The 26,586-nt window shown below is 50.7% G+C and overlaps 14 protein-coding genes across 14 annotated transcripts; 6 read left to right on the forward strand and 8 right to left on the reverse strand.

The window, feature by feature from the left end:
* Positions 1 to 445: 445 nt before the first annotated feature.
* On the reverse strand, positions 446 to 3,776 carry BDZ99DRAFT_508107 (WD40 repeat-like protein). Its single transcript, XM_033724299.1, has 6 exons — positions 3,723 to 3,776; positions 3,506 to 3,663; positions 3,304 to 3,455; positions 2,971 to 3,257; positions 1,675 to 2,918; positions 446 to 1,622 (listed from the first exon to the last, which is right to left on the reverse strand). The coding sequence occupies exons 1-6, from the start codon at positions 3,757 to 3,759 to the stop codon at positions 939 to 941; spliced, it is 2,562 nt and encodes an 853-aa protein (XP_033578826.1). The 5' UTR covers positions 3,760 to 3,776; the 3' UTR covers positions 446 to 938.
* Positions 3,777 to 4,059: 283 nt separating this feature from the next.
* On the forward strand, positions 4,060 to 4,978 carry BDZ99DRAFT_519106 (uncharacterized protein; the record flags this gene model as incomplete). The annotated part of the gene is made up of 2 exons (XM_033725374.1): positions 4,060 to 4,146; positions 4,196 to 4,978. The coding sequence occupies 2 exons, from the start codon at positions 4,060 to 4,062 to the stop codon at positions 4,976 to 4,978; spliced, it is 870 nt and encodes a 289-aa protein (XP_033578827.1).
* Positions 4,979 to 5,032: 54 nt separating this feature from the next.
* Positions 5,033 to 5,936, reverse strand: BDZ99DRAFT_282042 (Glyoxalase/Bleomycin resistance protein/Dihydroxybiphenyl dioxygenase). The gene has a single exon (XM_033714009.1). The coding sequence runs from the start codon at positions 5,676 to 5,678 to the stop codon at positions 5,088 to 5,090; it is 591 nt and encodes a 196-aa protein (XP_033578828.1). The 5' UTR covers positions 5,679 to 5,936; the 3' UTR covers positions 5,033 to 5,087.
* Positions 5,937 to 6,636: 700 nt separating this feature from the next.
* BDZ99DRAFT_560399 (uncharacterized protein) lies at positions 6,637 to 8,825 on the reverse strand. Its single transcript, XM_033727291.1, has 4 exons — positions 8,630 to 8,825; positions 8,282 to 8,580; positions 7,528 to 8,234; positions 6,637 to 7,444 (listed from the first exon to the last, which is right to left on the reverse strand). The coding sequence occupies exons 1-4, from the start codon at positions 8,784 to 8,786 to the stop codon at positions 6,913 to 6,915; spliced, it is 1,695 nt and encodes a 564-aa protein (XP_033578829.1). The 5' UTR covers positions 8,787 to 8,825; the 3' UTR covers positions 6,637 to 6,912.
* A 1,878-nt stretch (positions 8,826 to 10,703) lies between these two features.
* On the reverse strand, positions 10,704 to 13,071 carry BDZ99DRAFT_560407 (FAD-binding domain-containing protein; the record flags this gene model as incomplete). Its single annotated transcript, XM_033727292.1, has 4 exons — positions 12,614 to 13,071; positions 12,472 to 12,554; positions 11,972 to 12,368; positions 10,704 to 11,907 (listed from the first exon to the last, which is right to left on the reverse strand). The coding sequence occupies exons 1-4, from the start codon at positions 12,742 to 12,744 to the stop codon at positions 10,707 to 10,709; spliced, it is 1,812 nt and encodes a 603-aa protein (XP_033578830.1). The 5' UTR covers positions 12,745 to 13,071.
* On the forward strand, positions 13,072 to 13,926 carry BDZ99DRAFT_282062 (uncharacterized protein). Its single transcript, XM_033714010.1, has 3 exons — positions 13,072 to 13,325; positions 13,490 to 13,716; positions 13,771 to 13,926. Exons 1-3 carry the CDS (start codon positions 13,151 to 13,153, stop codon positions 13,807 to 13,809), a joined length of 441 nt encoding a protein of 146 aa, XP_033578831.1. The 5' UTR covers positions 13,072 to 13,150; the 3' UTR covers positions 13,810 to 13,926.
* A 116-nt stretch (positions 13,927 to 14,042) lies between these two features.
* Positions 14,043 to 16,279, reverse strand: BDZ99DRAFT_475367 (acetoacetyl-synthase; the record flags this gene model as incomplete). Its single annotated transcript, XM_033721980.1, has 4 exons — positions 14,043 to 14,478; positions 14,545 to 14,848; positions 14,904 to 16,008; positions 16,049 to 16,279. The coding sequence occupies 4 exons, from the start codon at positions 16,277 to 16,279 to the stop codon at positions 14,043 to 14,045; spliced, it is 2,076 nt and encodes a 691-aa protein (XP_033578832.1).
* A 450-nt stretch (positions 16,280 to 16,729) lies between these two features.
* BDZ99DRAFT_461834 (uncharacterized protein) lies at positions 16,730 to 16,972 on the forward strand. The gene has a single exon (XM_033719704.1). It carries the CDS (start codon positions 16,766 to 16,768, stop codon positions 16,919 to 16,921), a length of 156 nt encoding a protein of 51 aa, XP_033578833.1. The 5' UTR covers positions 16,730 to 16,765; the 3' UTR covers positions 16,922 to 16,972.
* A 79-nt stretch (positions 16,973 to 17,051) lies between these two features.
* On the forward strand, positions 17,052 to 18,649 carry BDZ99DRAFT_461835 (FAD/NAD(P)-binding domain-containing protein). The gene is made up of 2 exons (XM_033719705.1): positions 17,052 to 17,859; positions 17,918 to 18,649. The coding sequence occupies exons 1-2, from the start codon at positions 17,075 to 17,077 to the stop codon at positions 18,231 to 18,233; spliced, it is 1,101 nt and encodes a 366-aa protein (XP_033578834.1). The 5' UTR covers positions 17,052 to 17,074; the 3' UTR covers positions 18,234 to 18,649.
* On the reverse strand, positions 18,382 to 19,928 carry BDZ99DRAFT_569822 (NAD(P)-binding protein; the record flags this gene model as incomplete). The annotated part of the gene is made up of 4 exons (XM_033727926.1): positions 18,382 to 19,110; positions 19,172 to 19,449; positions 19,547 to 19,782; positions 19,859 to 19,928. The coding sequence occupies 4 exons, from the start codon at positions 19,926 to 19,928 to the stop codon at positions 18,786 to 18,788; spliced, it is 909 nt and encodes a 302-aa protein (XP_033578835.1). The 3' UTR covers positions 18,382 to 18,785.
* Positions 19,929 to 20,558: 630 nt separating this feature from the next.
* BDZ99DRAFT_569823 (uncharacterized protein) lies at positions 20,559 to 21,535 on the reverse strand. The gene is made up of 7 exons (XM_033727927.1): positions 21,407 to 21,535; positions 21,320 to 21,354; positions 21,131 to 21,267; positions 21,060 to 21,075; positions 20,904 to 21,006; positions 20,835 to 20,854; positions 20,559 to 20,787 (listed from the first exon to the last, which is right to left on the reverse strand). Exons 1-7 carry the CDS (start codon positions 21,474 to 21,476, stop codon positions 20,668 to 20,670), a joined length of 501 nt encoding a protein of 166 aa, XP_033578836.1. The 5' UTR covers positions 21,477 to 21,535; the 3' UTR covers positions 20,559 to 20,667.
* A 164-nt stretch (positions 21,536 to 21,699) lies between these two features.
* BDZ99DRAFT_569824 (uncharacterized protein) lies at positions 21,700 to 22,494 on the reverse strand (the record flags this gene model as incomplete). The annotated part of the gene is made up of 3 exons (XM_033727928.1): positions 21,700 to 22,271; positions 22,354 to 22,410; positions 22,474 to 22,494. 3 exons carry the CDS (start codon positions 22,492 to 22,494, stop codon positions 21,795 to 21,797), a joined length of 555 nt encoding a protein of 184 aa, XP_033578837.1. The 3' UTR covers positions 21,700 to 21,794.
* Positions 22,495 to 22,855: 361 nt separating this feature from the next.
* BDZ99DRAFT_508111 (cytochrome P450) lies at positions 22,856 to 24,772 on the forward strand (the record flags this gene model as incomplete). Its single annotated transcript, XM_033724300.1, has 3 exons — positions 22,856 to 22,945; positions 22,998 to 24,139; positions 24,199 to 24,772. 3 exons carry the CDS (start codon positions 22,856 to 22,858, stop codon positions 24,614 to 24,616), a joined length of 1,650 nt encoding a protein of 549 aa, XP_033578838.1. The 3' UTR covers positions 24,617 to 24,772.
* Positions 24,773 to 24,904: 132 nt separating this feature from the next.
* Positions 24,905 to 26,416, forward strand: BDZ99DRAFT_569826 (uncharacterized protein; the record flags this gene model as incomplete). The annotated part of the gene is made up of 2 exons (XM_033727929.1): positions 24,905 to 25,073; positions 25,132 to 26,416. Exon 2 carries the CDS (start codon positions 25,340 to 25,342, stop codon positions 26,414 to 26,416), a length of 1,077 nt encoding a protein of 358 aa, XP_033578839.1. The 5' UTR covers positions 24,905 to 25,073; positions 25,132 to 25,339.
* Between the last annotated feature and the right edge of the window lie 170 nt (positions 26,417 to 26,586).

The following is a 26,586-nucleotide window of genomic DNA, read 5'->3' on the forward strand; positions in this document are numbered from 1 at the left end:
GCAAATGGTAGCATAACTTGTAAAACTAACTACGCAACGTCCAGTAAAATCACTGAAAGCGTGGCCACTTAGGGGTAGTTTTGCGTAGTTCCTTCTGGATCTATTTGCAACCGTTTGCTCGACCCTTCAAGTCGTATATTCTCAAACTTTTCGTTTTGGGAGGGTTGATACTGGTCCGGGCGCCCCAGAACATTGCACAGTCTTGAAAAGCACGATGTCACGTTTTCGAAAGCGTAAATCAGAGCCGTGGAAATGACATGATGAAATCCGATTGTTCTAACGAGCGCTGTAAATCGCATATCCTCAAGCTTTTGTTTTGGAGGCGTTGATACGCTTCCAGGCGCCTCAGAACGCTGCGAAGTTCTTGAAAGCACGATGTCACGTTCTCGACAGCGTAAATCAGACCTGTGGAAAAGATATCATGAAATTTGATTGTTTTGACGAGCGCTGTAAATCGCACATTCTTAGGGTTTCGTTTGGAGGCGTTGATACAGTTTCAGGCGCCTCAGGACGTTCCGAAGTCTGGGAGAGTACAATGTCACGTTCCGGACGCTCTGAATTAGACCTGTGGAAATAACATTACAAAATCATTACATTTTGTCGGCCGTTGTAAATGGTATTTTCTCATGCTTTCATCTTGGGGGATGTGATACGCCTCCGGGCGCCTAACGCAGGTGCGAGATTTCAACAGCACGATGTCATGTTTTCGACACCGTGAATCAGACCGAAGGAAATGACATGACAACTCAACCTATTCGTTTGACAAGCACCCTAATTCGCATATTCTCATTCCTTCATCTTGGGAGGTATGACACGGCTCCGGGCGCCTCACGCAGGTGAGAGACTTCAGCAACATGATGCCAAGTTCCACACGCTCTGAATTAGACGCTCGTATCAACATACCTAAACAAACGCCTGAAATGCACCCTCATGAATCCCTAATCCATCTCCTCGTCCGCATCCAAGCCGACCAGCCTCCGCTCCGCCAGCTCTCGAATCTTCTCAGCCAAGACATCACGCTGGTATTTCCGCGCCAGCTTCTCGGCAGCCGTCAACATGTTCCCATTCGGGTCCTTCAATAGTCCAACAATTTCCAGCGCTTTCATGCCGCGCTCCTCTCCAGCAAGGCACTCGAGCTGCAGGAGTTGGAGCAGCGCTTTGTTGACATCGGACTCCCGAAGCGCAAGAGCATGGCGTTGATCAGACGTTGTACGGGTAACGGAGAACGTATCCGCTTGTTGTGCCAGCAGGACCGAGTTCCGGACGAAGCGCTCTTCGATCTCCAGCTGTTTATTTGCGGCTTCTTTGGTGTCGTCATCCATTTCTGTGTCCTCGGCGCTTTTCCCTTTCTTAGACGGGCGCGGCCCGGAGAGCGGGATCTGGAATTCGAAGTCTGTGAGGATCGAGCGAGGGAAGTAAGGATGCTTGTCTGCACCTTTGAGAATCACGCAGTAGAATTTGTTTCCTGCAACTGCAACTGGCCAGTAGGATTCCGTCTTCGTGCCCGCGGCCAAACGGGAAAGTTGGCGTGTATCCAAGAGCGGTGTCCAGCGTGCCTGGGATGGTGTTCGCCAGTGAAGAAGTGTTAGTAGAACGCCAGTGGAATCATATATGTACGGGTCCTGAGTGCTACGTGTCAGTTTGGAGCTTGACAGGATAGTCGGTCTTACTTACGCCATTGTCAGAGAAAAATACGCTTTGGAGACTTGCGCCTGGTGCTAGTGCCACAACGTCTTCGCTTTGACATGTTTCATCGCGTTTGATATTTTCGATGGTATAAAGAAGGCGACATATGCCATCTCCTCCAACAGGCCCATTTCCTATTGTCATAACGTAGTCTCGCCATGCAGCACACGTTACGGTCGGCGAGCTCTTTTGTCGATATACTCGAATCGGAACACCAAAAAGGGTAAAGATGCGAACGTAATTTGAGGATGTGGTCACAACTGCATAGGATTCGCTCAGTGCGATGGCACTAACCTCTTCACCAGCAGGCAACTCGGTGCGCCATTCGGTTCGTGTAGTCCACGTCTCGTGGGGCCTGTAGAAGATCATTGCCGGGCTCGCACCGTTAGGCTGGCTCGAGAAAAGTGCGCCGTTATCGTTAAGACAGGCCTTGTCGTACAGATATGGGTCCGTGAAGTGAAAATCGCGATGAGCTTCCCGGTCGTAGAATTCCACGGTGACCGTGTGATGAGTTTCCTGGCTGACTGTCCAAGCGAAACCCGTTAGATTCAGGCATAGATACCGTCGATTGCCTTGCCACGGTGTGCTTCCGGGTTGAAATGATGGGCGGACTTCAGGCTCGAAGGAGTGTGAAGCAGGAACCCTCCGTTTCGATGCGCCATTGTAGGCATCGAGATGACCGTTCGTTCGTTTCCCATGGCCGTTGATCACCTCATCTGCGTAACCCGCACCGTCGTCGTCTACAACGAAGCCCTCATCTTCAGCGTCGGACATCCCATCGAGCATGTCATCCAGAGAATCAGGCGTACCCGCCCGTGCTCCTCGCATTGCTAGTTTTTCTGGGCCATTGACTATTCTGCGTACTCCGTTGGCTCCATTTTCGGCAAGAGGATCATGAAGAAAGGGTGCTGGCTGAAGACCCTGTCGAAGTAGGGCAGCGTGCTCTTCAGGGACAAAGCCAGGACGGATAAAAAGCTGGCCCTCGCCATTAGTGTACGAAATGGTGTTTTCCGTTGGGTGCCATGCGACTGCCAGAACTGTTTCTCGGATGTCATCGTAAGTTTTGATCACTTTGAGCGTTTTCGAATCCCATAGGTAAAGCTTTCGATCCGTGGCAGTGGTGACTAGGAATGCGCCGTTGGGCGACCAGGCCGCAGCGGTTATGTCGCCAATATGATCAGTCTTGAAAGTCTTCTGTCGGTGCCAATCAAGGCGTGACATCACTTGTATCTCTGCGCAAACTGTCAGCACAATGCCCCCATCAGTTGCCAGCAACGCTCATACCCCTGGTTGTTGTTGGTGTCGCGAACGCTCGTCCATCGGGATGCCACAACACCTTGGAGCTCGCTTCGGAAGCGGAACCCATGCTCCTAATCATGTCGTCCACCTTCTTTATCAGTTGAGGCTCATCAGAGCTCATCGAATATACGTAGATCTGGCCGTCCGTGCAGGATACCGCGAGGTATGTTCCGCTATTGTCGAAGGCTACATGCTTGACGGCCTTCGGTTGTTCTTGGAGCCGAAATACTCGGGTCATATCTTTCGTGTTCACGACTTTAACAACAAGCTCGCTGCAACAGATTAGCACTGTTTAAGAAGGATGGAAGACTATCATACTCGCTAGCAACAGCCACCCAGTTTGCATCTGGAGACAATGCGACATCTCTGACAGCCAATGTACTCCGTACAAGTATGGTTTCAAGCGAGTTGGTCTCCAAGGAGTATTTGCAAACCGTTCCGTCCTCGGAGCCAGCTATGAAGAAGGTGTTCTGCGCCGTGTGATCAGCTTGATCCTGAACCAGAATCCCTCAATACGTACACTTGCAACCACACAGGTGTTATCTGGCATGCAATCGTCAATGTTTATGGGTTCTGCGTCCGATCCGCTGGTAAAAACGCGTATTGGGTTGCTCGCCCCAGCGGTAATCAATTTCTTGCCGTCCGGTGTGTAGCTCAGGACGGTCGTGCCAGGGGTATCTGTTCGACATATGAGCGCAAGCTTCTCGCAGTATTAGATCCAATTCGAGGACACATACGCGCCTGGCGGGGCTGAACCCGCTGTTGAAGAGACATTGTGGCGAGCAGAGACTAGTGATGGGCGTGTAATGTTGCTGGTGGGTTGACGCGCTGGGAGTTAGGAACGCGTATAGTGTTTGGCTTGTTTGCACGGTCTTGGCGCTACTGTTCAGCGCCACATTGATGTGGCACCAGGGTTCAGCTCGCTGCCTGCAGGGTTCTGTCAACCCTCCGTCACTTCATCTGATACGTGGGTCGAACTACCTCACTTTTCCATCTACAGTCAACTCATAGTCGTCAAGCATCTCGTTCATGATTGTCGCAATCACTAATAACATACTTCGACCTTGATCCACCATGGAGCAGGCCGGAAAAGCAAAATACCTCACTCAGGCATTGGACGAGAGCATCACCGGACTTGTGAATCTAGCCTCTCATTGGCAGGTAGGACAAGTTCGCTAGCCTGAACAGAGTTGTTTTCTTACATTGAAAGATTTCTTATCCCAACGACAATGTCCGCTCGCCTTCGGTTGACAAAGCATTTCCTTTTTTGGATCTGCCGCTAGACATCCGGGTCATTATCTACTCCTATGTCTTATCCTGGCCAACCCTAACTCGGAACTTCTCACGACTCGGGTCGTCCGAGGCTGTTTTACCCAATGCTCGCAAGCAGTTATCGACTGCAGATCGAGAGAAGATTCGCGACAAGCCAAGACTGATCACACCAGTCATATTCCTCGTCAACCGCCAAATTAAGAATGAAGCCCTTGGAGAGCTTGCTAGAATGCCAATAATCATAGACAGCCCACCTCTCTGTGTAGCTCTCACCAACCGGCCTTTCGAAATTACCGAATTCATCTCAGCTCCGCTGCTCAAGAGCTGTCGCCGAGTGCTGCTCACTATCAATACCGACCTGACGCCGGGCAATGACCTTCTACTCTACCGCAGCGACCTCAAATACTGGAAGCCCTGGGAGCAGTGTCTCTCGTCCCTATTCCTAGACGTCTGGGCACCCGGTACCCACGATCTACAAGTTCTGGATGTCGAGATTGGAGGGGTATGGTCCGCTAAGCAATTTCAGGATCGAGAAATCAACAAGAAAGAAGCCAGCAAAAAGAAACGATCGCCACATCTCCGGAGCAAGTGCTATCGCCAGAGTGTTCTTCAGCAGATTCGGTTCGGCCTCAGGTCGCTTGGTCCGGCTGTCAAGGTGACGGTTCAGGATCCGGATGGATCGGACATCAAGCATCTGCTAACTAAGGCCCCTCGAACATAATGGCATTTCTGTCTTCTCATAGTCTGCTATCGAACTTCTTTCCTGCTTGGGGATCGGTGATTAAGGCGTATGACTTTTTTCTCATTCGAACCCCCGAGTCCTTCGAACATTACAAAAATGGCAGTGTCTCAATCCCCCTGGGCCCTATCTCCACTCTCTTCATGATACTCTCGTGGCCCTCTCCGCTATCTAGGCTTCCACAAAGCTCCTCCGGGTCGAAGTCTGTCCCAAAAGGATTGCCTCCAAACAACGGCCCCGCCATGAACTCATTGGCTTCTTCAACCGTGTTGAAGTTATCCGACTGTGTCTCGATCATGTTCCCATCTGGATCTCGGTAATAGATGCTTGTCGTTGGCCCATGGTTCACACTCCATACGGGCAAGATCCCTATGTCTTTTCGCTGTCGGTATGTCAGAGCTAGGTCGTGAATGGTATCGAACGAGAAAGCGAGATGTTCGAGTCCGCAGGATGCGTGATTCTTTGGTGTGGTGCCGGGGATGTAGCCGATTGCGAGACGGTGATGTTCATCGTCATATGTGAGGAACGAGAGCGTGTCAATCTCATAGCTAGTGTGTGCACCAAGAAAGTCTTTGTAGAATTGGACCATGGGGGCAAAATTTGATGTGCGGAGGACAACATGAGTAAGCGCGGAGGGCGACTTGACTTTAGGGCCAAATTTAGTGGAGTCGTTGATTGCCATCTCGCGTGGGTTGAGACTGTGAAGAACTCCCAGAAAGACGTGCGTGGAGAGAATTGATGCTTCCTTTTTCTTCACCTAAGCAGACTGACGATAACTGCTAAATCACACGGCAGTAAAGAGAAACGCATTGAATCCACCAAGAGCTCTCAAATTATAAGCCATCTCACAATGTCCTCAACTTCTACCTTTCACGGAGCCACCTCAACCTCACCCGCACAATCGTCCCATCCTCACCTGAGCATGAAACCTACCAAACCATTTCAGCCACATTCCATTCCCACCAAACCTCCGAGCCCCAGACTCAGCCACCACAAACACGGTTCACCGAGGCCTAGCCCTACGCCCAGAGACGTCACGAACTACACCACATCCCACTTTCCCTTTTCATCCGGAAGCCTCTTTCACCCGGCCGGCGCCCAGCCCAACGCGGGGTCGTCCAGAATCCTGTAGCCCGTCGAGCTCAGATGGCCTTTGGCGATCCCATTAGCGGCAGTTGGGAGAGCTGGGGTAGCTTCTCTACCCCGCATTAGGACGCATGTCTGGTGCTGGGGTGAATGCACGCTGGCCGTAGCCGCCTGCAACCGATTTGGACCGAGGGTTCGTTCGCGCGTCCCTGCATATAGTACGCAGTAAGCGTCTAGCGTGGAAGAGGTAGGAGCTCCGTGAGCCGTGGGGATGGGTGCCCAAGAATGAAATTGGGGATTGCGCGTAGCGCATGTGAATGCGGCGAAACCGAGCCAGGATTATTTCTGGGGATGCGGGAAGCGGGAAGCGGGATCGCATGTGCGCTAGTGGGTCGGCACCGAGACTAAGATCTGGCAATTTCGCGAATGTCGGAACGGGTGGATCGGCCGATGTCGAGGGGGCCCAGGCAGTGTTTGTGGCAAGGGCCGTCTTTATGGGCGAAGGGCGAGGTTATTGATAACTTCATTTGCTGACAGAAAATGCCGTGGTAAGACATGCTTTGGTGTTGGAATGTATGTGCATTAGAATGGCGGCATTATATACAATCCGCGCGCCGTAGCTAAGATGACTCAAAGTAAGAAATCCTTTCTGATATTCCCCCCTTTTATTCTAGGCCCCCTTTTCATAATATAGCACCATTGCGGCGTTGGTTATAGACAGTCGTAGAATCCCCCAGATAGCCATCACCGTCCTCGACCGCGAGGAGTGATTAATGCGCAATTATGATTACCCGTATGAACAGTGGATCCAACTCTTCTCATCCTCAAACTCAGTTCATGGGTATAAAATCCAACTCCTCATCCCCTAATAAGCCATTCATCGCCATGCTTGAGACTCGCGAGAAAGAGGGCAGGAAGCTAGGCCAGTTCTCAAGGCCTATGTCCATGGAGTCGAGGCCGCCGAACTGGAGAAAAGAAAAGTTGTCAGGCTGATTGAACATTTCATTGTGTGAGCTGGAGGTGTTTGGTCTCACCTCGCCCATCGAATACAAAGACTCAACGCCGCCTTGCTGAAGTTGGGGCTCCGCCATGAGTGTCATTGGTGCTGGTGGGTCCATTTGCTGCTCTGGGCCTCCTACTACACGCTCACGCGCTTTCTTGACCGTGGCGCGCGCTAAGCTAGTGATTTCGCCTGTGAAAGGGAAGGCTATTTTGGAGTTTGAGGCGAATTCGAGGAAGCCAAAGTGCCCGGCGACGACGTCCATGAGCGCGATGTCGGCCGGGGCTGAAGGTTGGTTGGGAAACTTGAGTACGTAGATGAAGAGGTTGATTAGACCGAGTAATGGGTAGAAAAACGTCAACCTATACAGTACGTGACTTGTAAGCCGGATGTGAGCTTCCATAGCGCGCGGAAAAGCAGAGAGGAGTGTTTTGATGTAACTTACCAGGTCGGCCATGAACCGTTAGCGTCAATGTATTTAGTTGCTAGAATGATCTTTCGCGATGCATCAACTACCGTTTGCGTGCTTGTGTTTATCTGCTCCCGGACTGCTGGAGTGGGGTTGCGGGTGAAACCGTTGACATTCCAAGGGTATGTGAAGACTGAATGGATGGCGATGAGGCTCCCGTAGAAGGCGAAGTGGAGATATATGATGTGGTAAAGATGGGTGCCAGGTGGTAGATAGGCTTGGTTGAATGGAAGGTCAGGTCGCAAATGTGGTGGTATGCTATCTTTCCACTCTCGCAGTCGTCGTTCGACCTCGTGAGCTTTTTGGATGATGACATCTGGGGTTTGTTTTGATGCCTTTACGGAACAAAGCTCCCTGGCGATTGAGGAGCCAATCTGGGCATGTTTGATGACGCAAATAAAGAAATCGAAATTGATGGCGCTGCCTGCGAGCACAGCAGTGGGAATCTCGGAGCTAATATCATCATCATCGATGGCTGACGGCCTTCCGGAGCGGTACGCAATGTGTTTTTCGTAGGCATATATTGCCCAAAATAGCCAGTTGCGGTGCTGAATTTCCGGTTCCCGCATGTTCCAGGTCTCCACTGGCTGACGATGCAGTCCCTTCGACTGAGCGAGGCGGAGAGTATTTGAGACTAACATGTATTCCAAAGCCGGGTTTCCAAGCCCCTCCGTATAGAAAGCCTACCAAATGTGTCAGCATGAGAATCTATAACACTCGCGTTGCTTACCATTGCAAGTAGTGCTTGGACCGCTGATAACCCAGTGCGCATATATATCAGGTCTGTGTGCACCGAAAGAGCGTTCTCAAAGTACGACCAAGCCTTCTCTTGAGCTTCAACGAAGGCATTCGGGCGATCTTCTTTTGTGTGGACTATTTTGCAGCCTGAAGCATAGACGGTATTTCGAAGAGCATACCATGCTGAATCCTCTTCAATATTCTCTTGCTGGAAGTGTGCTTGCAACCGTGCCTCAAACATTGGTCGATGCACTACTCCAAAGACCTTGTCGAGGCTTTCCTCGAAGTATGCTTGACGAAGTTAGCAACGACATGAAACGAATTCTAGATTTGAGCGGACCTTGAGTATATCTCCAGGCTGTGGCTGGATCTGGGTCCGGTACTCTTTGTTGGGATATCTTCCGATCCATCTTGAGATTCCGTGTCACGTCTAGGGACAGTGTGCTGGCACTCGCAGCGAAATCCGATGCTCCAACTCTCTCCGACACCCATTTCATTCCTGGACTGGAACAAATGGACAAGTATGAGACCGGGCCTTGAAGAGCCACGAGATTAGCTTAAGAGGCATCGTCTTCAACCGGAACTGAGAAACCTACCATGATGCTCAGAGTTACTCTAAACAATTTTAGTGAAGTCAAGGTCTGCGAATAAGTCTCCACATACCATCTGAGGTGAGACCACAGCTTCCTCTGGAACATTCGCGTTGGAATGCTGCGGTAGTTGATACTCAAGTATCTCCCTACCGCCGCTGAATGAATCGGACATGGCGTTTGACATTCGTCTAATCGAAGACTGTGGTGATGCTGTTTGGGGTGGTGAATTGGGAAGCATATTGTTTGGGATTGATAATCGGGGCAAACTTGGGGCACCCATATCTCCATTATGGCCATTGCTCATGACGTTGTTCAGGGAATTCTCCCCTTGGCCTATGCTGGTAGGACTCCGAAGTAGATTCATATCCCTCTGGAAGTCGTTTGGAGCCGGTGTTTGGCCAGTCATATCCCCCGGGAACGGTTGACACTCGGTTAGGGCCGGGGTTTGATAGGACATGTTCAGGTTGGGAGTTTGCGCCTGCGCTTGGCCGGCCATACTGGCTTGTAGGAGGGTCTCCATGCGGGCGAGTCGCTCCTCTAGCACCTTGTTCGCCTCATTGGCCTTCTTTCGTGTCCGCTGGTGTACTATGGGATATACACAATTCTCTCGGTGATCCTGAGAATTGTTCAGTAGATGTTCGATCCGAGTCCGCTGGATGTTCGCAATATACCGTGCAATTGGTACAGGGACGAGCTCCATTGCCTAAATGTATTGTCAGCATATTCTCAACATTAGTGATCTTTTCAGTCTATGAACTTCAGTTAAACGCAAAAAGAAGAGAATGGGCTCGGAAGAAGTGCTTTTACGCGTTTTATCGAGCGCCTGGAGCTCTCGGAAGCTCCAAAAAGCGCAGGAAACATGCATCACGACCATAAAACCTCAAATTACTCACATTTGACCTTCTTTAGTCGGCAGAAGTTGCACGCAACTGTGCATTTCGTTCCTTCCCTTGGAGTAGGCATGGCGAATGTAAGAATCAAGAGAGACGAAGTTCGAGGTGCTGAACTGCGCTCAACTCAACGCAAAACCTCGCGCGACCTCGCCCGCATCCAGGTCGCAACTCTATCTGCTTTCTTCGCAGTGGGCCAAATCGAACGCGTTCAAGGCTGTTCGGAGGCCGGGTCTCCCCGCAGCCGGACTGATTTGTGCAAGCGCAGTGCGGGGCGCAATGGGGTACTGAGCACTCTTCCAATCAGGGGGAGGTATTGACGATTCAAGGGCGCTAAGTGGTCACCTCCCAGCAGCCACGGTGCCACGTTTCTCCCCTGGGATCCCAAGACTAGGAGAGGCATTTGATTCACCGTGGAGAGAGCCGAGAATGCGGGGTTTCGGGTTGATGCATGCCTCATGACCACGCTCAGATGCTAGGTACTCCGGGGTACCTCCTATGTTCCTTTGGGAGCCACGGACCAATTCCTCGAGACGGTACTCAAATAGCGGTAGAAATACTTCCATTCCCCAGGGGTGTGGGTGACGCAATGTGGACCATTTGGTGCTTCACTGAAATTGATCCGCTGATTTGTGAGGCTCGGCTCTGATTGGCTCGGCTTTGTTCACGTGACATTGGATACATGCAAGCCTTGGTTGGACCGATAGCTATAGCCGCGCCTTTATATGCTGCCTGTGTCCCTTTGTCCTGACTGGCCCGGTTCACAGTCACTCGCAAGGCGGATAGCGGATGGCGCATATCCGTTCTGCTACCTCTCCACCACGAGAGCTTCAGCCTTAGCACCCGGGCACAGACCACATCCCGACATGACGGATCCGACTCAACGTCCTCTGACACCACAGCGGACTAATTTCACCCCTCCACCGGCGCAATTCTACTTCTGCATGTCGCCAATTTTCTCGAATTCGAACTCGCTGTCCTGCGTCTTCATCCCCACTGTCGACGTGAAGGCCTCGGGCTGGCGGTCCTCATTCGACAGCTTGTCGACGCCTTGCACTGCCCCTGTAACGACGCCCACGATCGTCTTTGCAGCATCCAGGTCTGCAACAGCGTCGCCTCTCCATGACACATGCCCGTCTGGACGTAGGAGCACCAGCCGAGCGCCCCAGACACCGTATGCATGATCTTCCCCGTCCAGCTTGACATGCTTCACTGGAGTCGACGCCGCCTCGGCCGCTTGCAAGACATGGCCTGATCCCCGCTCGCTGCCGTCGGCAAACTCCACCAAAGTAAAGTACTTGCCATAGAGGTCGAAGATAGGGAACCCGTCCTTCAGGAAGACATGGGGAGCACGCACGCCCGGCCAGGTACTGGGGTGGTACGCCGTGGGGTCGAATTCTGGCGCCGGTGTCGACTCGTCGGGAATGCAGATGCCCGATTGGTATCGATATCCCATCTCAACTCCAAAGTCCTTGTTCTCGTTATCATGCGCCTGGTAGTGCTCATCTAACGCCGTCCGTTTCTGTCGTCCTTCTTCGGTGTTGGAGTCGATGATATGCGGGTCGGCGCCGAGAATTTCGCCCACTTTGATATGCACACCGAGGTGTACACCTGACCGCTCAACGCTCATCAGCGCGACTGGTCGTCGGTCCTCCTCGTACGCCTGCAATAGTCCCGATTTCCCGGTACCGTTCATCACCATGGCTAGCTTCCATCCTAGATCGACCGCGTCCGCTATTCCCATGTTCATGCCATAGCCGCCAGTCGGTATGTTTTGATGTGCCGCATCTCCCGCCAGGAAAACTCGCCTAAGCGGGCTGGCGTACTTTCGCGCGACAGCAATATGTGGGCGGTATGTCGACCGTACAAGGATCTCGTCGATTTTGATCTCATACAGCCCACCGAGACCACCGAAGACCTTGTATACGGCTTCTTCTGATCCGACACCGTCAGAGCTAACATCCAGAGGGAAATTCAAATGCACTGTCCACGTATCAACCTCATCCTGGGCAATGCAAGCTCCGCCAAATCCACCGGCCTCGGCTTGGAGGACGAATAAATGCCAGAATTGGCCCTGTTTACGAATACGCGCGAGATCCTTGGATTTGAAATGCACCAGGAGCACATAGCCAGGGCTGCGAGTCTCTGTCAGCTTTGCTTTTTTTTCTTCGCAACGTCAGGTGTGCATGCACGACTTACATTGGTCCGCCATCTAGTGGCATTTTCAAGCTACGCCGAACCTTGCTAGATGCTCCATCGCAGGCACCAACGTATCTCGACTTGAAGATATGCCGCTTTTCTGTGGAAACCTCTGTGACCGTAGTCTTGACGCCGTCTTCTAATTCCTCGACCCCTTCAACCTTCCATCCGAATCGCACATCTACAGCGGGGTCATTGTCGCAGCGCTCTTTCATGATTTTCTCGAATAGTGCCTGCGAAAGTCTTTGATACGGCTCTAGTGGCTGAGTGCCATCGTTTTTCTCTTCAATAATCTTCCGCCATTGGTCCACTCCAGGGAGTTTCCAGCTCGTAAGAGCCTCTGTTTTATCCAAACCACTGGATACCAAGACAGTATAAGGTATTTCGGAGGAGACGCCTTGATCGTGATAGATTAGTACACAGGTGCAAAACAAGGCTTTGCAGCAAGAGTTTGCTTGCCGAGGAACTATGGGACTTGGAGCATGGAATCCGAGGCTCACCTTTGCTCCTAATAAGCTCAGCTAAGCCGAGCTTTCGAAACCATTCCATAGACCGGCAATTGGTTAAGTCCATCTTTGGCCATCTATTCACGGTGGTCAGACACCCCTGCCGCCACCGCAACGAGGCAAGGACCGGACTTACTTTGTTGTCGTATCGTTCCTCTCCAGCAAAAGTGACTTAACACCATAGAACGACAAGACTGTCGCCAGGATGAGTCCAACAGGTCCTCCACCTGCAATAAGAACAGTGTCGTCAGGCAGTGTGTGTTCCATTACGAATGCTAGTTTTGCCGGCTTGCTCGAAAATCACGACGGACCTGAGCTTCGACGTTATAAAGTATTTGGATTTTTATGTAGCCAAAATGCTCCGAGACCCATGTGATGACTGGAGCTCTTCGGAGCATACCTTTCCGGCTCCCGCATGGGGGCGTCTTCGTTCTCTTTGGCCTCATGATGCCCAGGTGTGCCCCGCCCCCACGGTCGTCGTGGCTAGTCAGACTACGAGTGGAAGGTCCCGTTGATTCTACCATCTCTGGCTACCTAACTGGGATGGCCGTCGTACGAAACTTGGGTTCAAATGCGTTGTCACATCCATCCTTTTCTTCTCTTTCATCTGCTCACGATCTCTCGATCTTCAAGACAAGTCAGCTTCATTTGATTACATCAATATCTTAATACCATGGTCTCTATATCCTGGCCAACTCCGGACTTCCCTAAGAAGGTCGAAGAACTTATAATTGAGTTCTATTCCCTAGCCGACAGCAAGGAGGAAACCACCCCGGAGAGGTTCGCCGCTTTGTTCGCCGAGGATGGTATAATGTATGGATTGGCGGGAGCATCTACGGGACGAGCTGGTATGTTTACCGTCTCAGATCCACGCCACGATTTGTTACCTTGTGGTGATCATCCGCGCTGCGCTGATGGCCGATCATGCTCCGAACCTTGGCATCCTCGGTTCAATTCCTCCGAGATCCTCGGAAGATCTCGTTCTATAACACTGACAATTCATGGTATACAGATATTGCGGCCGCCCGGCCGAAGTCTTGGAATATGATCGCGACACGAAAGCATCAGCCTGTGAAGGTTTACAGCTTCAGGCCCGATTACAGCGACGTCCTCGTCATGGGACAGATCTCTGCAACACTGACGAATGGCAACTCTGTCTCCGTCGAGTACATTGCGCAGTTCGTACTCAAAGGCGACACTAGCACATCTCCAGTCATCGCATCATATAAATCTTGGGCTGTAAGAAATCATAATCTTCCTCTCTTGAAGCGAGTCCCATTGACATGGATACAGGACTCTGCGCCATGGTTCAAGGCTATGGGAGTCAGGTGATTTGAAGGCGTTTCTTTCCGTCATACAGTAGCTGTCGCATTATTCCCACTCGCAATTGAAGCGAATCGATGATTTTTCTGGAACTGTTTACACCAATGAAACCGCAGCCTGGCTGGGAATGGATGCTACCTCGACCTCCATATATAAATGGAAACCTTACAAACTCCCTCTATAAGTTTAGGGTACAGTACATCCATGTTCCTATTGACAACACAGTACACGAAATCTAGTTTCTATAGCTTAGCGACCTCGTCCACATCAACTTCCTTTGCCGCTGCTTCGACATCAAAATACTTCTGATACAGGCTCACGGCGTCTGGGTTTGCGACCACATTACTCTTGCTGTTTCGCCCACTAATCACGTTCTTTACCAAGATCTCCAACTTCTTACCCACGTGCGAGTACGGGATGTCGTCAACGTAGAAGACATATTTGGGCACATGTCGTCTACTCAGCTGCTTACCAATCTCGGCCTTAAGTTGATCTTTGAGGGTTTGTGTCCGCTTTTGGCCTTCCGCCATCTTCAGGAACAGGATGACAGATTCATCGCGGTCTTGCGGCCGGCGCTGGCCCACGCAGACGCTGTCAGCAATGCTGTGAAAGAGGCGAACAACAGCGTAGATTTCAGCGCTACCGAAGCGGACGCCAGAGGGATTCAAGACACCGTCGCTAAGTAAGTTTTACGTCAACTATTGCACATATATTCTCTCCGTTCTCTCTTCCGAAGTCACTTACGATCGCCCGAGCATCTGTATGCCGCCCGTCGTCGTCGAAATCCTGATCAAGTCGCCTTGGACCCAGACCTTTGGTCCAAACATGTCATAGTATGCTTCCCGATACTTTGCGTCTCCTCCCGGGCCCCAGAATGTGGCCGGTTGACTGGGGAATGGCTGCCTCACGACCAGCTCTCCGGGCTCATTGCTAGCATGTATGCTGACGCCTTCCGGATGGCTGGGGTCGAAAACGTCCACAGCCATTCCTAGCACTTTTGCCTGGATCTCGTCGGCATACAGAGGGAGGAGAGGTGAGCCGCCGACAACTGTGAAATATTAGAGAAAGGGATTCAAGGATATAGTTAACTCTGAAGCACTTACAAGCGCACGAACAGTCTGTGCCACCGCTTCCAGATATCAGCTGAACATTCGGAGGAAATCCTTTTGCATAAAACCACTCCGCAACGTCTGGTGGAAGGACCGATCCCGTTGATGTTACCTTCCGCAAAGCAGAAAGGTCGTGCTCATCCCGGGGACGCTTGTTGCTATCCATGAGGTCCGTAAGGTACTTTGCAGATGTCCCGAAGACGTTGACTTTCAGCTTTGCGAGCAGCTTTGGCAAGAACCCTACATCAGGATAAAGAGGCGATCCAGAATATACCACCACGGCTGCTCCGGTTCCTAGCGCGGAGAGAACGAATGCCCACATTATCCATGCAGTTGTAGTATATTGGAACATGAGATCGCCTGGGCGTAAACCGATTTGGACTATGTAGTCCTTTTTCACTTGCAAAAGGACACCGCCCGCAGTATGGAGAATGCATTTTGGTGCGCCAGTAGTTCCGGAAGAGTAAAAGATGAATGCGGGCTGACAGAATGGTAGCTGTTCGAAGACCAGCCGCCGGCCAATTCCTTTGGCGTAGAACTCTGGTAACGTGACTCCCTTTTCAATCGACGCAGCCTGCTTCGGATCCGAGGAAGTAAGCACAATATGTACCAGCTCCTCTCCTCGGGCAACCGTCTTCGCCCAAGTCTGTACAGTATCCACCAAATCCCGAAGCTTGCCATTATACATCACAGACGTGTCCGAGAAAACGAGCTTGGGCGTAGTTTGTACCAGGCGATCCAAGATTCCCTGGACTCCAAACTCCGGGGATACCGACGACCAGATCGCGCCAATTGATAGTGCCGCTAGGCACAGAATAATGGGCTGCGCGGTATTTCCGATGACTGCGGCAACTCGATCTCCAGTCTTCACACCCAGACTCCGCATCGCGTCCGCGCTTTTCTCGACGATGTCGTAGAGCTCGCGCCAGGTAATGACAGTGGCATCTAGGGATGCTTCGGCGACTTCGAGGATTGCTCTTCCATTGGGGTCGCGGTTTAGGAGCACACTTCCGGCGAAGTTCATCTTTGCGCTGGGGAAGAATTTGGGCGAGGGGTACATGTTTCCGCCATGCTGCTTCCCTGTAGTGGTAAGCCAATGCTGAATATATCTGTGTAAACTATTATGAGGGTTCACGGACAGGTTCAAAAGCTGCTCTTGGGGGAGCTGTTGCGCGCATGTCCAGAAAGTCGAACAGCGCGAGCCAGAAGTCGTCCGCAGTGTCGGGGTTTATCGACCATGCGTGGAGCTCCGCGTAAGAGCTTAAGGATAGATTGTAGCGTTTATTTGAGTAGTCTCTGAATCTCGCCATCGCGGAGTCGTTCAGGTCTTCGTGCGAAGGGCGCCATATTGGAACTCTTTGCTGTGCCATTTTGTTCATAGATAGAGGAATCAGAGGACGCGAGAAATGCAATAGCTCTAAATAGAAAAGAAATTGGAGACAGATGCAGAAATAGTTATGCAATTGAGGTTTGGAGACAAAAGACTATTCAACGCCTTCAAGAGCTCCCCTCGCCAAACAAGCTCCGAAGCTCGAAGCTCCCTACCCCACCATCATCGACGAAGCTTACAGCCGCTACAGCGAGGTCCTCGGATCCTAAGCTCTTGGACCAATACTTTGGACCATAATTCGCCAGAGGGACAAGTTCGACCCGAGCTCCGAGCTTGGTATGGGTAGCTAGGGAACAAGGTCTGGCCGAGCTCCGGATGTGCTGACATCCCCGCGAACACTCGGCGGCCTACCTACACCTCCGACCAGCATTACCACAGCACTTAGGTACAACTATCAAGATGGCTTACCTGATTCATCATAGGCAAATTTTGCGATCTTCGTGCTTTGAGAACACACACTTTCAAGATGGCTAAGAAAGATCTCAGTGTCATCGTTGTCGGTGGAGGATTCGGTGGACTTGCTAGTGCGATTGAGCTCACGAGACATGGATTCAAAGCTCATGTTTTTGAGGCCTCTCCGGATCTCACCAGGCAGGGTAGGTCGACGTCGAAAGGAATGTGACTCGGGTCACTGATTCCGGCTCTAGGCGATGTTATCATGCTGGGCTCGAACTGCACCCGTATCATGAATAAATGGGGCAACGTCTTAGATGAGATTCTGAAAATAAAGTCACAGCCAGACACACTAGCCATCCAAGACAAAAATGGCAAGGTCATGCTCGAGCAACCACTGCCGAAAGAGTTCGACGGATTCCCTAACATCTACACGAACCGGACTAAAGTGCAGAACTTCTGCTACGAATATGCGAAGTCTATTGGGGTCGAATTCACCTTCAACGCTCGGGTAAACGAGTACTTTGAGGAGGGCGACAAAGCTGGCATCATCCTCAATGGGGAGAAGCTCACTGCTGACTTCGTTATTTCAGCGGATGGTGTACACAGCAAAGGCCGTGCCTATGTCACCGGCGTAGCAGACAAAGCCCAAAAGAGCGGATTCGCGGTGTATAGATGCTGGTTCCCAATAAGCAAGATCGCTGATCATCCTCTTACGAAGTATATTGCGGAGTCCAAAAAAGACATGTTCGCCATCTGGATCGCAGAGGATACACACGCCATCCTTACCACCAACGTCAATCTCCAGACTTGCACCGTCTTTGCAACTCATAAGGACTATTCCGATATTGCAGAGTCGTGGCACCTGAAAGGTGATGTCAAGGAAATGGAGCGAGCTGTTGAAGGTTGGGATCCAAAGCTCATTCAACTCGTCAAATCGATTCCAGAGGATGGATTGATTGACCATAAGCTACTGTGGCGCGATCCGGTGAAGAAGTGGGTTTCGGATAAGGGCCGCGTTTGCGTAGTGGGCGACGCAGCTCATCCTCATCTGCCGACCTCCGGCACTGGCGGTGCATCAGCTATTGAAGACGGCGCAACAATTGCGGCATTGTTGGAGAATACTGAAGACGTGCCGCTTGCTCTAAGATCGTACATTGCGCTACGGTAAGCAAACCTAACCTGAGTCTTCGACAATAAGTCGCTAATGAAATCAAATCTGAAGGTACGAGCGGACCGCATTGACGCAGCGCATGGGGTGGGAAACCCGCCACAGATGGCATCAAACCGACTGGGAGGGGGTCGCTAATAACCCAGCTTTCTTGAAGCTGCCGCAGCCAGTGTGGCTGAACGGACATGACGCGGAGCAGTATGCGTACGACAACTTCGACGCCGTCACTGCGAATGTTCTCAAGCAAGCACCTTTCACCTCGACGAATGTACCGGAAGGCCATGTTCATGAGGATTGGACGATTGCGACGATGATGTCGGCGGAAGGCGAGAAGGCTGAGGCTGGGTTTTATGTTGTCAACAATGATTAGGTGTCGAAGAAACCCTCGAATTACAGATCTTTGAGCATTCTGTTTCGATTAAACTCAAAACAAACATGAACTATGGATGGAACGGGAAGGTGAATTCGAAGTAAATTTGATTAAGATGCCATTGCACGACTAGCAAAAAGAGCATCACCTCGAACGACCTTCGAACCCAGGCAAACGAAGAAAGATGTAGACGGAAGATGATCTCATGCACTTCACGGCTCGCTCATACTCACCTGGGCAGCAATTGATGCATGCTATAGCTGCACATGCGATCAGTCTGCGTACAACGTCCAGGTTTCCACAGACTCTATATCGAGTCATTAACTCCCAAGTTTTACCACTGAGGCTACACTGGTTTTCATAGCAAGGAAAACAAGGCAATGTTTAAATACAGGTATGCAGTACCGCACCAGCTTCAATGAGGGTAGACCATCAAACCCGTTGTGGTTATTGCCAATATTGGCACAAGACTTTAAGGCTTTCCCATACAGCAGTGATATGCTCTGACTGTGATATATAGATCATTTCGATGATATGGAGCTCGTTCCATCATTACTTGACTGTCTTTCCAGTACCTCTTTCTTTCTTCAATATATCATTTATAGGTTGGTAAGCCTGATCCAATGCCTCCTGCGGCACACTAGTTCCTTCCACGGGGGTGTCCGGGTCGAATCCGGGCGGCGAGACGAACCAGGTTCCGATTGTCCTCTCTCCAGCTTTGGAGGTCTCGAAGACCGTTCCTCCGGGGTACTTGCCCTCCTTGATGATCTTCATATATCCCTTTGCGACGTCAATCGCATCAATGGCGATGTCATCAGTGTATCCGTACCGTGCTTGCTTCTCTGGGTGGTTTAACCAGAGCGGAGTTCTCACAATACTGATATAGTAAAAATATTAGAAATACATATTGGGTTCTAAGGAGAGATGATATAACTTACCCAGGTGCAATAGTAACGACTTTCACACCTTGCGACCGATCGGTTTGACCCATTGATCGAGTAAAGCCGATCAGGGCATGTTTTGTGGTGCAATACATGGGAGCCACATCCTGTCCCATATAGCCTGCCATTGAAGCCATAATGGCTACCACACCTTTCTTGTTCTTGCTGAGGAGGGCAGTGACGGCGATACGAGTGAGCTTTAGGGGGTGGTTGACATTGATGTCAACGTAGGCGTAGCGCTCGTCTTCATTATCTTCCCAGAAATCTGACGACGGCTTTGCACATAGTAAATATTAGTAGAACTTCATTTATCTTACTCCATTCAACTGCGCCTTCGGGATAGTGGGTATGGGCAAGGGTAGCATCACCTACCGGCTCGAAGACACCGGCACCAGCGACATAAACGTCAGGGACGTCCCCAAACTTCTCCTCAGACACCTTTATTAGGTTCTTAAGCTCTGCCCACTTGGCCACATCGGTCTCTTGGAAGAAAACGGTTTTCGGAATTGCCTTCACGAATTCTTCACCATCGGGTTGAAGACGTAGGTCTGCAATAATGACTTTGGCTCCTTCCGCAAGAACAAGCTTCGCGAGCTCGAGATGGATGCCTTTGATACAGTTAGCCAAGGTGCTCTATAATTGAAGGTAGAGAGTATCATGGAATGAGCTTGAGATTGTTCATACCCCCACCGCCTCCGGTTATAAGCACGATCTTGCCATTGAGATCGAAGTCACCGACAGGACCGTGAGGCATGATGTCTTAGAGCTTGAAGATGATGAAAGGTCTTGAGGATGCAGAGATACAAGCTCAAAAGCCGTGGCATGGATTTCAGTGACTATTCATCGTTGGTTTCCGAGCTTCGACTCAATGGAGCTCTGTATAGCAGGCACCCCCGGGGCATGCATGGGTCGAGTATCCCGGTCAAGGCACTCTCCGGCCTCCGACTATGAACATGATCGTTCCGAGATGGTTGTAATGGCAGGCGACCGGGGAGCATGTACTGTACTAGCGGAAAGAGGCGCAAACTTGGGGATGCACCCCCCTCTGAAGTGGCTGATCCGGGTTCTCCATGAAAATGAGGTAAACATATGCATCCAAGGCGTTTATCAAGTTTAACGAAACGGGTTTTCGCGTTCCGAGAGGTCACGAGCTCGCGTGGGCAGGAGTCTCTCGATCTGAAAGAGAAAAAAATAGGAAAGATCATGATGAAGGAGCTCACGAATTCAGCAACAGACCTGGGAACGTCATATCAAGTGGAAAACAGATGCCCCGGAAAGTTGAGCCGAAGTTCGGGGAAACACCAAATGCGGGGGTGAGATGGCACTCGAAGGTGGGGCATAGTTCGCATGACTCGTGCAGAGTACATGAGGTCAAACTGTGGAGCTCGCGGAGAGACATTGAGAATTCAAGCAGAGCCCAAAGCGCTGAGTATATTCTGGAAAATAACTGACGATAGTGACCACTTCTGGACTAGATGTTGCTTCTAAATCTCTCATCCTACAATCTTGCTAACCTTGGTTTCGATAATCATGGGTTTGCCCTCTTCAATGACGAAGTGTGCTGACCCCACAAACAGGCTGTGCTCAAGAGCCTTGAGGTGCTCTGCTCCGGTCTAGATGGATGGTTAGCTCTTCTACTTACATACTGGAGTTCTCTTACCTCAATTTTGATTTGAGAGACTATCAAAAAATTAGCCCTACACTCTCAATGGTTCCTGTAGTCACTTACATGCGTCTCCATAGTCCGTTGTTGTCGCATCTGGGCTGTGGAGCAGAATCTTTATGAACTGCTCGGTAAAGCCAACAACTCCGGTGTAAGAGTACGAGAGGAGCTGTGCATCTTATTAACACAGATGTAGTAGATTTGTTCGCCATATTAACTTACTGCTCCATCTACGTTCCTGAAAAGAGGTGAGAAGTCAGTGGTCGATCTGAAAGGTGTTTGATGTCACTTACTTGATCGCAGCATTCACGTTGATGCGTGCGTGCGTTTGTCCTGGTTCAGGGCGAACATAGTCTGACCCGTAGACAACTTCGCCGTCTATAGCTGGTTCGAAACCGGGCTCGCTCTTAATCGAACCGGTAACGATTGGCTGAGAGGCTATTTAGTGTAGCAATATCGGTAGCTTCAAATAAGAAACATACCGTAATTTGGAGTCCACCGCCAGTTGCGACATTTCCTAGATGTTGATCAGAACAAACTTCGAATAAGCAGTAACCGGATGTACCTACCGACATCATATGGTACTGTTGCTTGAAGACGAACAGTGAAAGCAGGCTGAAGTGAAGGAAAGCCGGACATGGTGATGTTCGAAGTTTTGAGGCATATGCCGATTGTCTTTGAAAATTTAAGAAGCTGAACTTCGGAGCGAGGAAGCGGACTAAATCGATTAATGTGTTTGAGCAAGTCCCATGACCAAAGGGACCGGGGAAGGGTCTAGTTCCGGGATGACCCGCATTACGGCCCCGAACCAGTATGTCAGGATATGTTAACCTAGTGGTTGCGGGATTGCATTGATAATGATGGAAAAACTAGATCTCATAGGTGCTGACAGTGCACAATATGCTATTCGCTATGATTCCAAGGTGTCATAGTCCATTTGCAGAGCACCTCTTCCGTCTATTCCAGCCTGATATTCTCTTCTATTTTCAGGCCACTAGTAAGATCCGCCTTCTGTGTAGCCATGTTCACTGGGAATGAGAAATGCTCATGGATATATTTCCAATTGCCATCACCCCTCTTGCGGACGAGACTCGTAGTGCGGAAAGTGAAGTCAAAAGCATTTCCATCCGCAGCCACTCCCCAATATCTCTGTAGGGCAGTTGCATATCCAAAAGTCTCGGTTACAGCTGTGATCTCGAGGTCTTTAAATGCGATTTGTGCATCTGCGAGATAGGGTGTGATATTGTCGTAGTGAGGGCGGAATCCAGGCCGTTGGACCGACCCCATCAGGTCGAAGTACATGGCCTCATCGAGGTCATAAAACTTCTTGCCCCAGTCGGGGTGGTCTTTACAGTCGAAGTTGCAGAAGTAGGCAAAGTCCTTGTAATGTTGAAGAATCTCCTCCTCCGCCTTCACGAGCTTGAGATCGTGGTCCTAGCGCGGTGCTTAGTAAGTGGCTCGGTTCGGGCTAAGCCTCCCCTTTCTTCGAACGTCCTCCCATCCCGTCACCACTCACTTTGTTTGGAGGTCCCGGAAGGTCTTTGTGAAGCTCCGGGATGGTTGTAAGTGTTTTCTGCCTCTCGAATTAGCATACCTCCTGCCTGGAAGGGTTCGGTAGGTGTAATTCATTGCTTACCTCGTCCTTGAAGCCAGACATAATGATATCAAACGCTGTGTCGTTCTTTTTTTGTTACTATGTCCTCGGGTCAGCCCACCATTAAGACTCGAACCGGAGTACCCCATCAGTAGCCGCGTCAATCTCAAGCCGGGGCAATACCCCTGTCCTGAGCTCCGGGGAACCCACATTATATCCAACCCAGCTCCCCGAATGGATCGACTTAGCCTTCGGAAGGCCGGAGGGAGTGTCCGCGATACGTTGTATGCTCAATTGTATGGTGTGGATATGGCACGTGTAGTTATGTGTATCTACATTCATCTTGCGTAGTAACCCTCTGGATCTGTTAATTTGGAAAAGTCACGGCCGCCAGAAACCTAACGATAGAGCATCGCAATCGACCATGGCTATCCTCGCGACCATTGAGAAGCTCCTCCCAGCCAAGTCTCAAGTACCAGGGGGTTATTTGACCTACTTGGCTGCCTCTTTCGCAGTAAGTCCCCCCACTAAGGCGATCGTCACGTGTATCTAACGAAAAGCATCAGATTATCATTGCAGTATACAAAATATCAACGTACGATAAACGTCGCAAAAACTTGCCACCTGGCCCGAAAGGACTGCCATTCATTGGGAGTCTCCTTGACTTTGCAGACGCCAATAAGCTTCCTGAAGTTTGCTTAGGATGGGCGCAGAAGTATGGCAAGATCTCTTACGCCAAGATCGGAGGCACCGATTTCGTCTTCCTCAACACGCCTACCGTCGTGAAAGACCTTATGGATAAGCGTGGACAAAAGTACAGCGATCGACCGCATATGCCCATGGCATTTGATGCCGTTTCCAACCAAAAACGCCAATTCTTCATGCCATACGGTGATATTTGGCGGAACGTGCGGAAAATCAGCCACGCAGCTCTGAACCTCACGACCTCTTCTTCATACAAATCGGTGCAAGATTTTGAGTCCAAGCAAGTGGTATATGACCTTCTGCACGCCAAGAATGATACCGACTTCTACGACATCAACCGACGGTATTCCAACAGCTTAATCATGCTGATTACGTATGGCCGTCGTGTAGCCACTATGGAAGATCCAGCCTTTCAGAAAATTTTCAAAGTTCTTGAGCATTTCACCGCGATGGCTGAGCCCGGTGCCTGGTTGGTTGATGCATTCCCGTCCCTTGCGAATCTACCATCATGGATGGTGCAGAATTGGTGGAAGATTGGCCGGGAATGGCACGCAGAAGACTCTGCAATCTACCTCGGTTTCTATCGCGAGCTAGTTGAGAAAGTAAAGAACGGCACTGCACCTGATTGCTTTGTCCGGGACTTCTACGAGAGCAATCCCGAGAAAAATGGCGTCGATGAGGAGGGTGCTGCATACGCTGCGGGTACACTCGTAGAGGCTGGGAGTGAGTCTACTTCTACTGCCATCAACAGCTGGCTCCTAGCATGCTTGCTCTATCCCGAAGTTGTCACGAAGGCACAAGAAGAGCTCGACCGCGTGGTCGGCCAGGATAGAATGCCTACTTTCGAAGATGAAAATCATCTGCCTTATATCAGAGCCATGGCCAAGGAAACTCTCCGCTGGCGACCGATTACTAAGATTGGTGTCAGTCACTCCACTACTGAAGACGACTGGTATGAAGGGTACTTCATCCCGAAGGGATCAGTCGTCGTTCTCAACTGGTGGTGAGTCGCCGCAATAAAGTAGCTTTCTTTGTTTGGCTACAAGCTTACACAATCTTCAGGTCAATCCACTTCGACGAGAAATTCCACAAAGACGCTCAAGCTTTCAACCCCGACCGCTACGTCAACGACCCTCTGTCCACAGCCGAATGTCTCAATGCCGCTGACCCTAACGCTCGAGATCATTACACTTACGGAGCCGGCCGTCGTGTCTGCTCTGGTATTCATGTGGCCCAGAATTCGCTTTTCATCAATATGGCACGGACACTTTGGGCTTTCGACGTGAAAAAAGCCAAAGGCCCTGACGGTAGAGAAGTGACACCTCCAGGAACTATGGAAGATGGATTTCTATGCGTACCCAAGAAGTTCGCATGTCACTTTGAGCCTAGAAGCCCAAAACACGCCAAGATCGTGGAAGAATCTTGGATCGAGGCTGAGGAAGAAGGTTTGAGTTGGCTAAGGACCAAGCATAGGCTGTAAGCTATTCTAGAAGACATGTTGCATCAATGCATTCTGGGAGCTTTGACGTCATGCTATTTTGAGGCTAGTTTGTTATCTAGTCCTATTGATGTTGGTCTCATTCACAGGAAGAGATATATGATAGAGTATCTGTTCGAGCGCTTTCACCATTTGCCCTCAGTTCAATGAATTTCTCCCTCGTGCATTTTGAGTTGCATGCAATTTGGCAGTTGACTTGGATCTTTCCGCGTCCAATGGAGCAGAACAAGCTCCCCAGTTCGACGTCCAATCACAATGGGTAATCATACTCTGAAATCTCTTTATCATTAAGCTTGGGCCCTGACTACCCCTCACCTCGGTTTCGGAGATCTTGGGGTAATAGAGGGGCTAGATACATCTCTTTCTCCAGTTATTCACACTCCTGGCCGGCGGCATGGTTCCGGGCTCCGAGATACCAGTTTGAATCCATCATGGTCAAGTCAGCCATCACCACTTTCCCTCTTCGAGCGTTGACTGACACTACGTACCGACCGCAGGATAGCACGGGATGCAACCATTGGTAACGAATAATGCGGAGGACTAAATCAGCCTCCGTGGATTCCGGGGTTGAATTATAGCGATCTTATTGAAAAGTCAAGCATATAGCTCTCTAGCTTTCAATACAAAATCTCAACCTCGTTTCTCATTTCCTTACATTCTGGTATCTAAGCAAGCGAATATCACGATCCATCCATCTCTTCTACGATGTCAACCCAATACGTCCCCCCAGAAGCCGACTACTGGCTCCCCGTCCCGCTCCCGGGGGAAACATGGCACACTCACACCATCCACACGCACTACTTCGGCTGGAGCATCCCCTCTGAAAAACTCGGCTGCTTCATCTACGTCCGCGCCCAGCCGCACTTCAAGCTCTGCCTCGCGGGCGTCTCCATCTTCCGCGGCATGGATAACCTGCGTCCCCTCGACTGCGAGCACTCCAACATCGTCAATACCCTCCCATGGCCGACCGTCACACCGACCGGTGAGGGCGGCTGCATGAAGCTCGAGACGGAGAATGGGCTGAGTATCGAGTTTCTGGAGCCGGGGCATAAGATGCGGATTGTGTATAAGAGCAAGGACGGTGCGACGCATTTCAATGTCACGCAGACGGGGCTTTGTCCTGCGCTGCCTAGGGGTCATGTGATGGCGGGTGAGGACCGCGATAGGCGCGAGGGGCAGAAGCCTGGTGGGCTGGAGCAGCTGATGCATTGCGTGGGCGATGTAACGCTGAACGGGAAGGAGTACAAGATTGACTGCTCCGCATCGCGGGACCGGTCTTGGGGTCAGGTGCGGACAGAGGACGAAGTCACGTTCCCGCCGATTGGATGGTCGCCGATGGCATTCGAAAAGGAACTCTCATTTAACCAGGTCGGGATTGAGGACTACCAGAAGAGCACGCCGGATTGGGAGGGCGTGTTCAAGTATGATAAGAGTAAGCCGTCGCACCATTTTTCGTGGCTGGTGAAGGATGGCACCGAGGTGAGGAATGTGGTTAAGGTGCATAGGAGAGTGCTTGAGTTTCACCCGCAGTTACATTCGGCGATAAAGCAGGAGATTGAGTTCGAGGATGATAAGGGGGAGAAGTACTTTATCAAGGGGGAGGCGATTGCGGTTGCGCAGTTGCCGTCTTGGCCAAACAACGTCTTTGTGGATAGTGTGTATAAGTGGGAGGACGATAAGGGGAGGGTCACTCACTGTGCGTACCAAGAGGCGTGGTATGCAAGGTATCAGCAGTTTGTTAAGGGGTTGCTGGATATCAAGCCGAAGCACGCAATCCCGTAGAGAGTGCAAAAGCTATTGAAGATATTCCGAACATACATGGCATCATTGACTACTGAGCACTGATTCTTCTCTTTCCCAGCCTAGTGGTGGAAGGGAAGTTCAGCCTGCGCAAGCGTGCTGATGTTGGGAAGCATTATCATCATGCAAGTGTTCTGCAAGCTTGAGGTTTG

The sequence above is a fragment of the Mytilinidion resinicola genome (assembly GCF_010093595.1).
Source record: "Mytilinidion resinicola strain CBS 304.34 unplaced genomic scaffold BDZ99scaffold_7, whole genome shotgun sequence".
NCBI lineage: Eukaryota > Fungi > Ascomycota > Dothideomycetes > Mytilinidiales > Mytilinidiaceae > Mytilinidion > Mytilinidion resinicola.

Coding starts and splice junctions, on each gene's coding strand:
- BDZ99DRAFT_508107 (XM_033724299.1), bottom strand. CDS start 3,759: ATGTCTCTTCAACAGCGGGTTCAGCCCCGCCAGGCGC. Junction 2,919..2,970: donor GACACCAACAACAACCAGGG/GTATGAGCGTTG, acceptor CAGTTTGCGCAG/AGATACAAGTGATGTCACGC. Junction 1,623..1,674: donor TATTTTTCTCTGACAATGGC/GTAAGTAAGACC, acceptor CGTAGCACTCAG/GACCCGTACATATATGATTC.
- BDZ99DRAFT_282042 (XM_033714009.1), bottom strand. CDS start 5,678: ATGGCAATCAACGACTCCACTAAATTTGGCCCTAAAGTCAAGTCGCCC.
- BDZ99DRAFT_560399 (XM_033727291.1), bottom strand. CDS start 8,786: ATGAAATGGGTGTCGGAGAGAGTTGGAGCATCGGATTTCGCTGCGAGT. Junction 8,581..8,629: donor AGCCTGGAGATATACTCAAG/GTCCGCTCAAAT, acceptor AACTTCGTCAAG/CATACTTCGAGGAAAGCCTC. Junction 8,235..8,281: donor TCCAAGCACTACTTGCAATG/GTAAGCAACGCG, acceptor CACATTTGGTAG/GCTTTCTATACGGAGGGGCT.
- BDZ99DRAFT_282062 (XM_033714010.1), top strand. CDS start 13,151: ATGGTCTCTATATCCTGGCCAACTCCGGACTTCCCTAAGAAGGTCGAA. Junction 13,326..13,489: donor AGCATCTACGGGACGAGCTG/GTATGTTTACCG, acceptor CATGGTATACAG/ATATTGCGGCCGCCCGGCCG. Junction 13,717..13,770: donor CATCATATAAATCTTGGGCT/GTAAGAAATCAT, acceptor ACATGGATACAG/GACTCTGCGCCATGGTTCAA.
- BDZ99DRAFT_461834 (XM_033719704.1), top strand. CDS start 16,766: ATGGCTAAGAAAGATCTCAGTGTCATCGTTGTCGGTGGAGGATTCGGT.
- BDZ99DRAFT_461835 (XM_033719705.1), top strand. CDS start 17,075: ATGCTCGAGCAACCACTGCCGAAAGAGTTCGACGGATTCCCTAACATC. Junction 17,860..17,917: donor AGATCGTACATTGCGCTACG/GTAAGCAAACCT, acceptor TCAAATCTGAAG/GTACGAGCGGACCGCATTGA.
- BDZ99DRAFT_569823 (XM_033727927.1), bottom strand. CDS start 21,476: ATGTCCGGCTTTCCTTCACTTCAGCCTGCTTTCACTGTTCGTCTTCAA. Junction 20,855..20,903: donor AACGGACTATGGAGACGCAT/GTAAGTGACTAC, acceptor ATTTTTTGATAG/TCTCTCAAATCAAAATTGAG. Junction 20,788..20,834: donor TCTCTCAAATCAAAATTGAG/GTAAGAGAACTC, acceptor CCATCCATCTAG/ACCGGAGCAGAGCACCTCAA.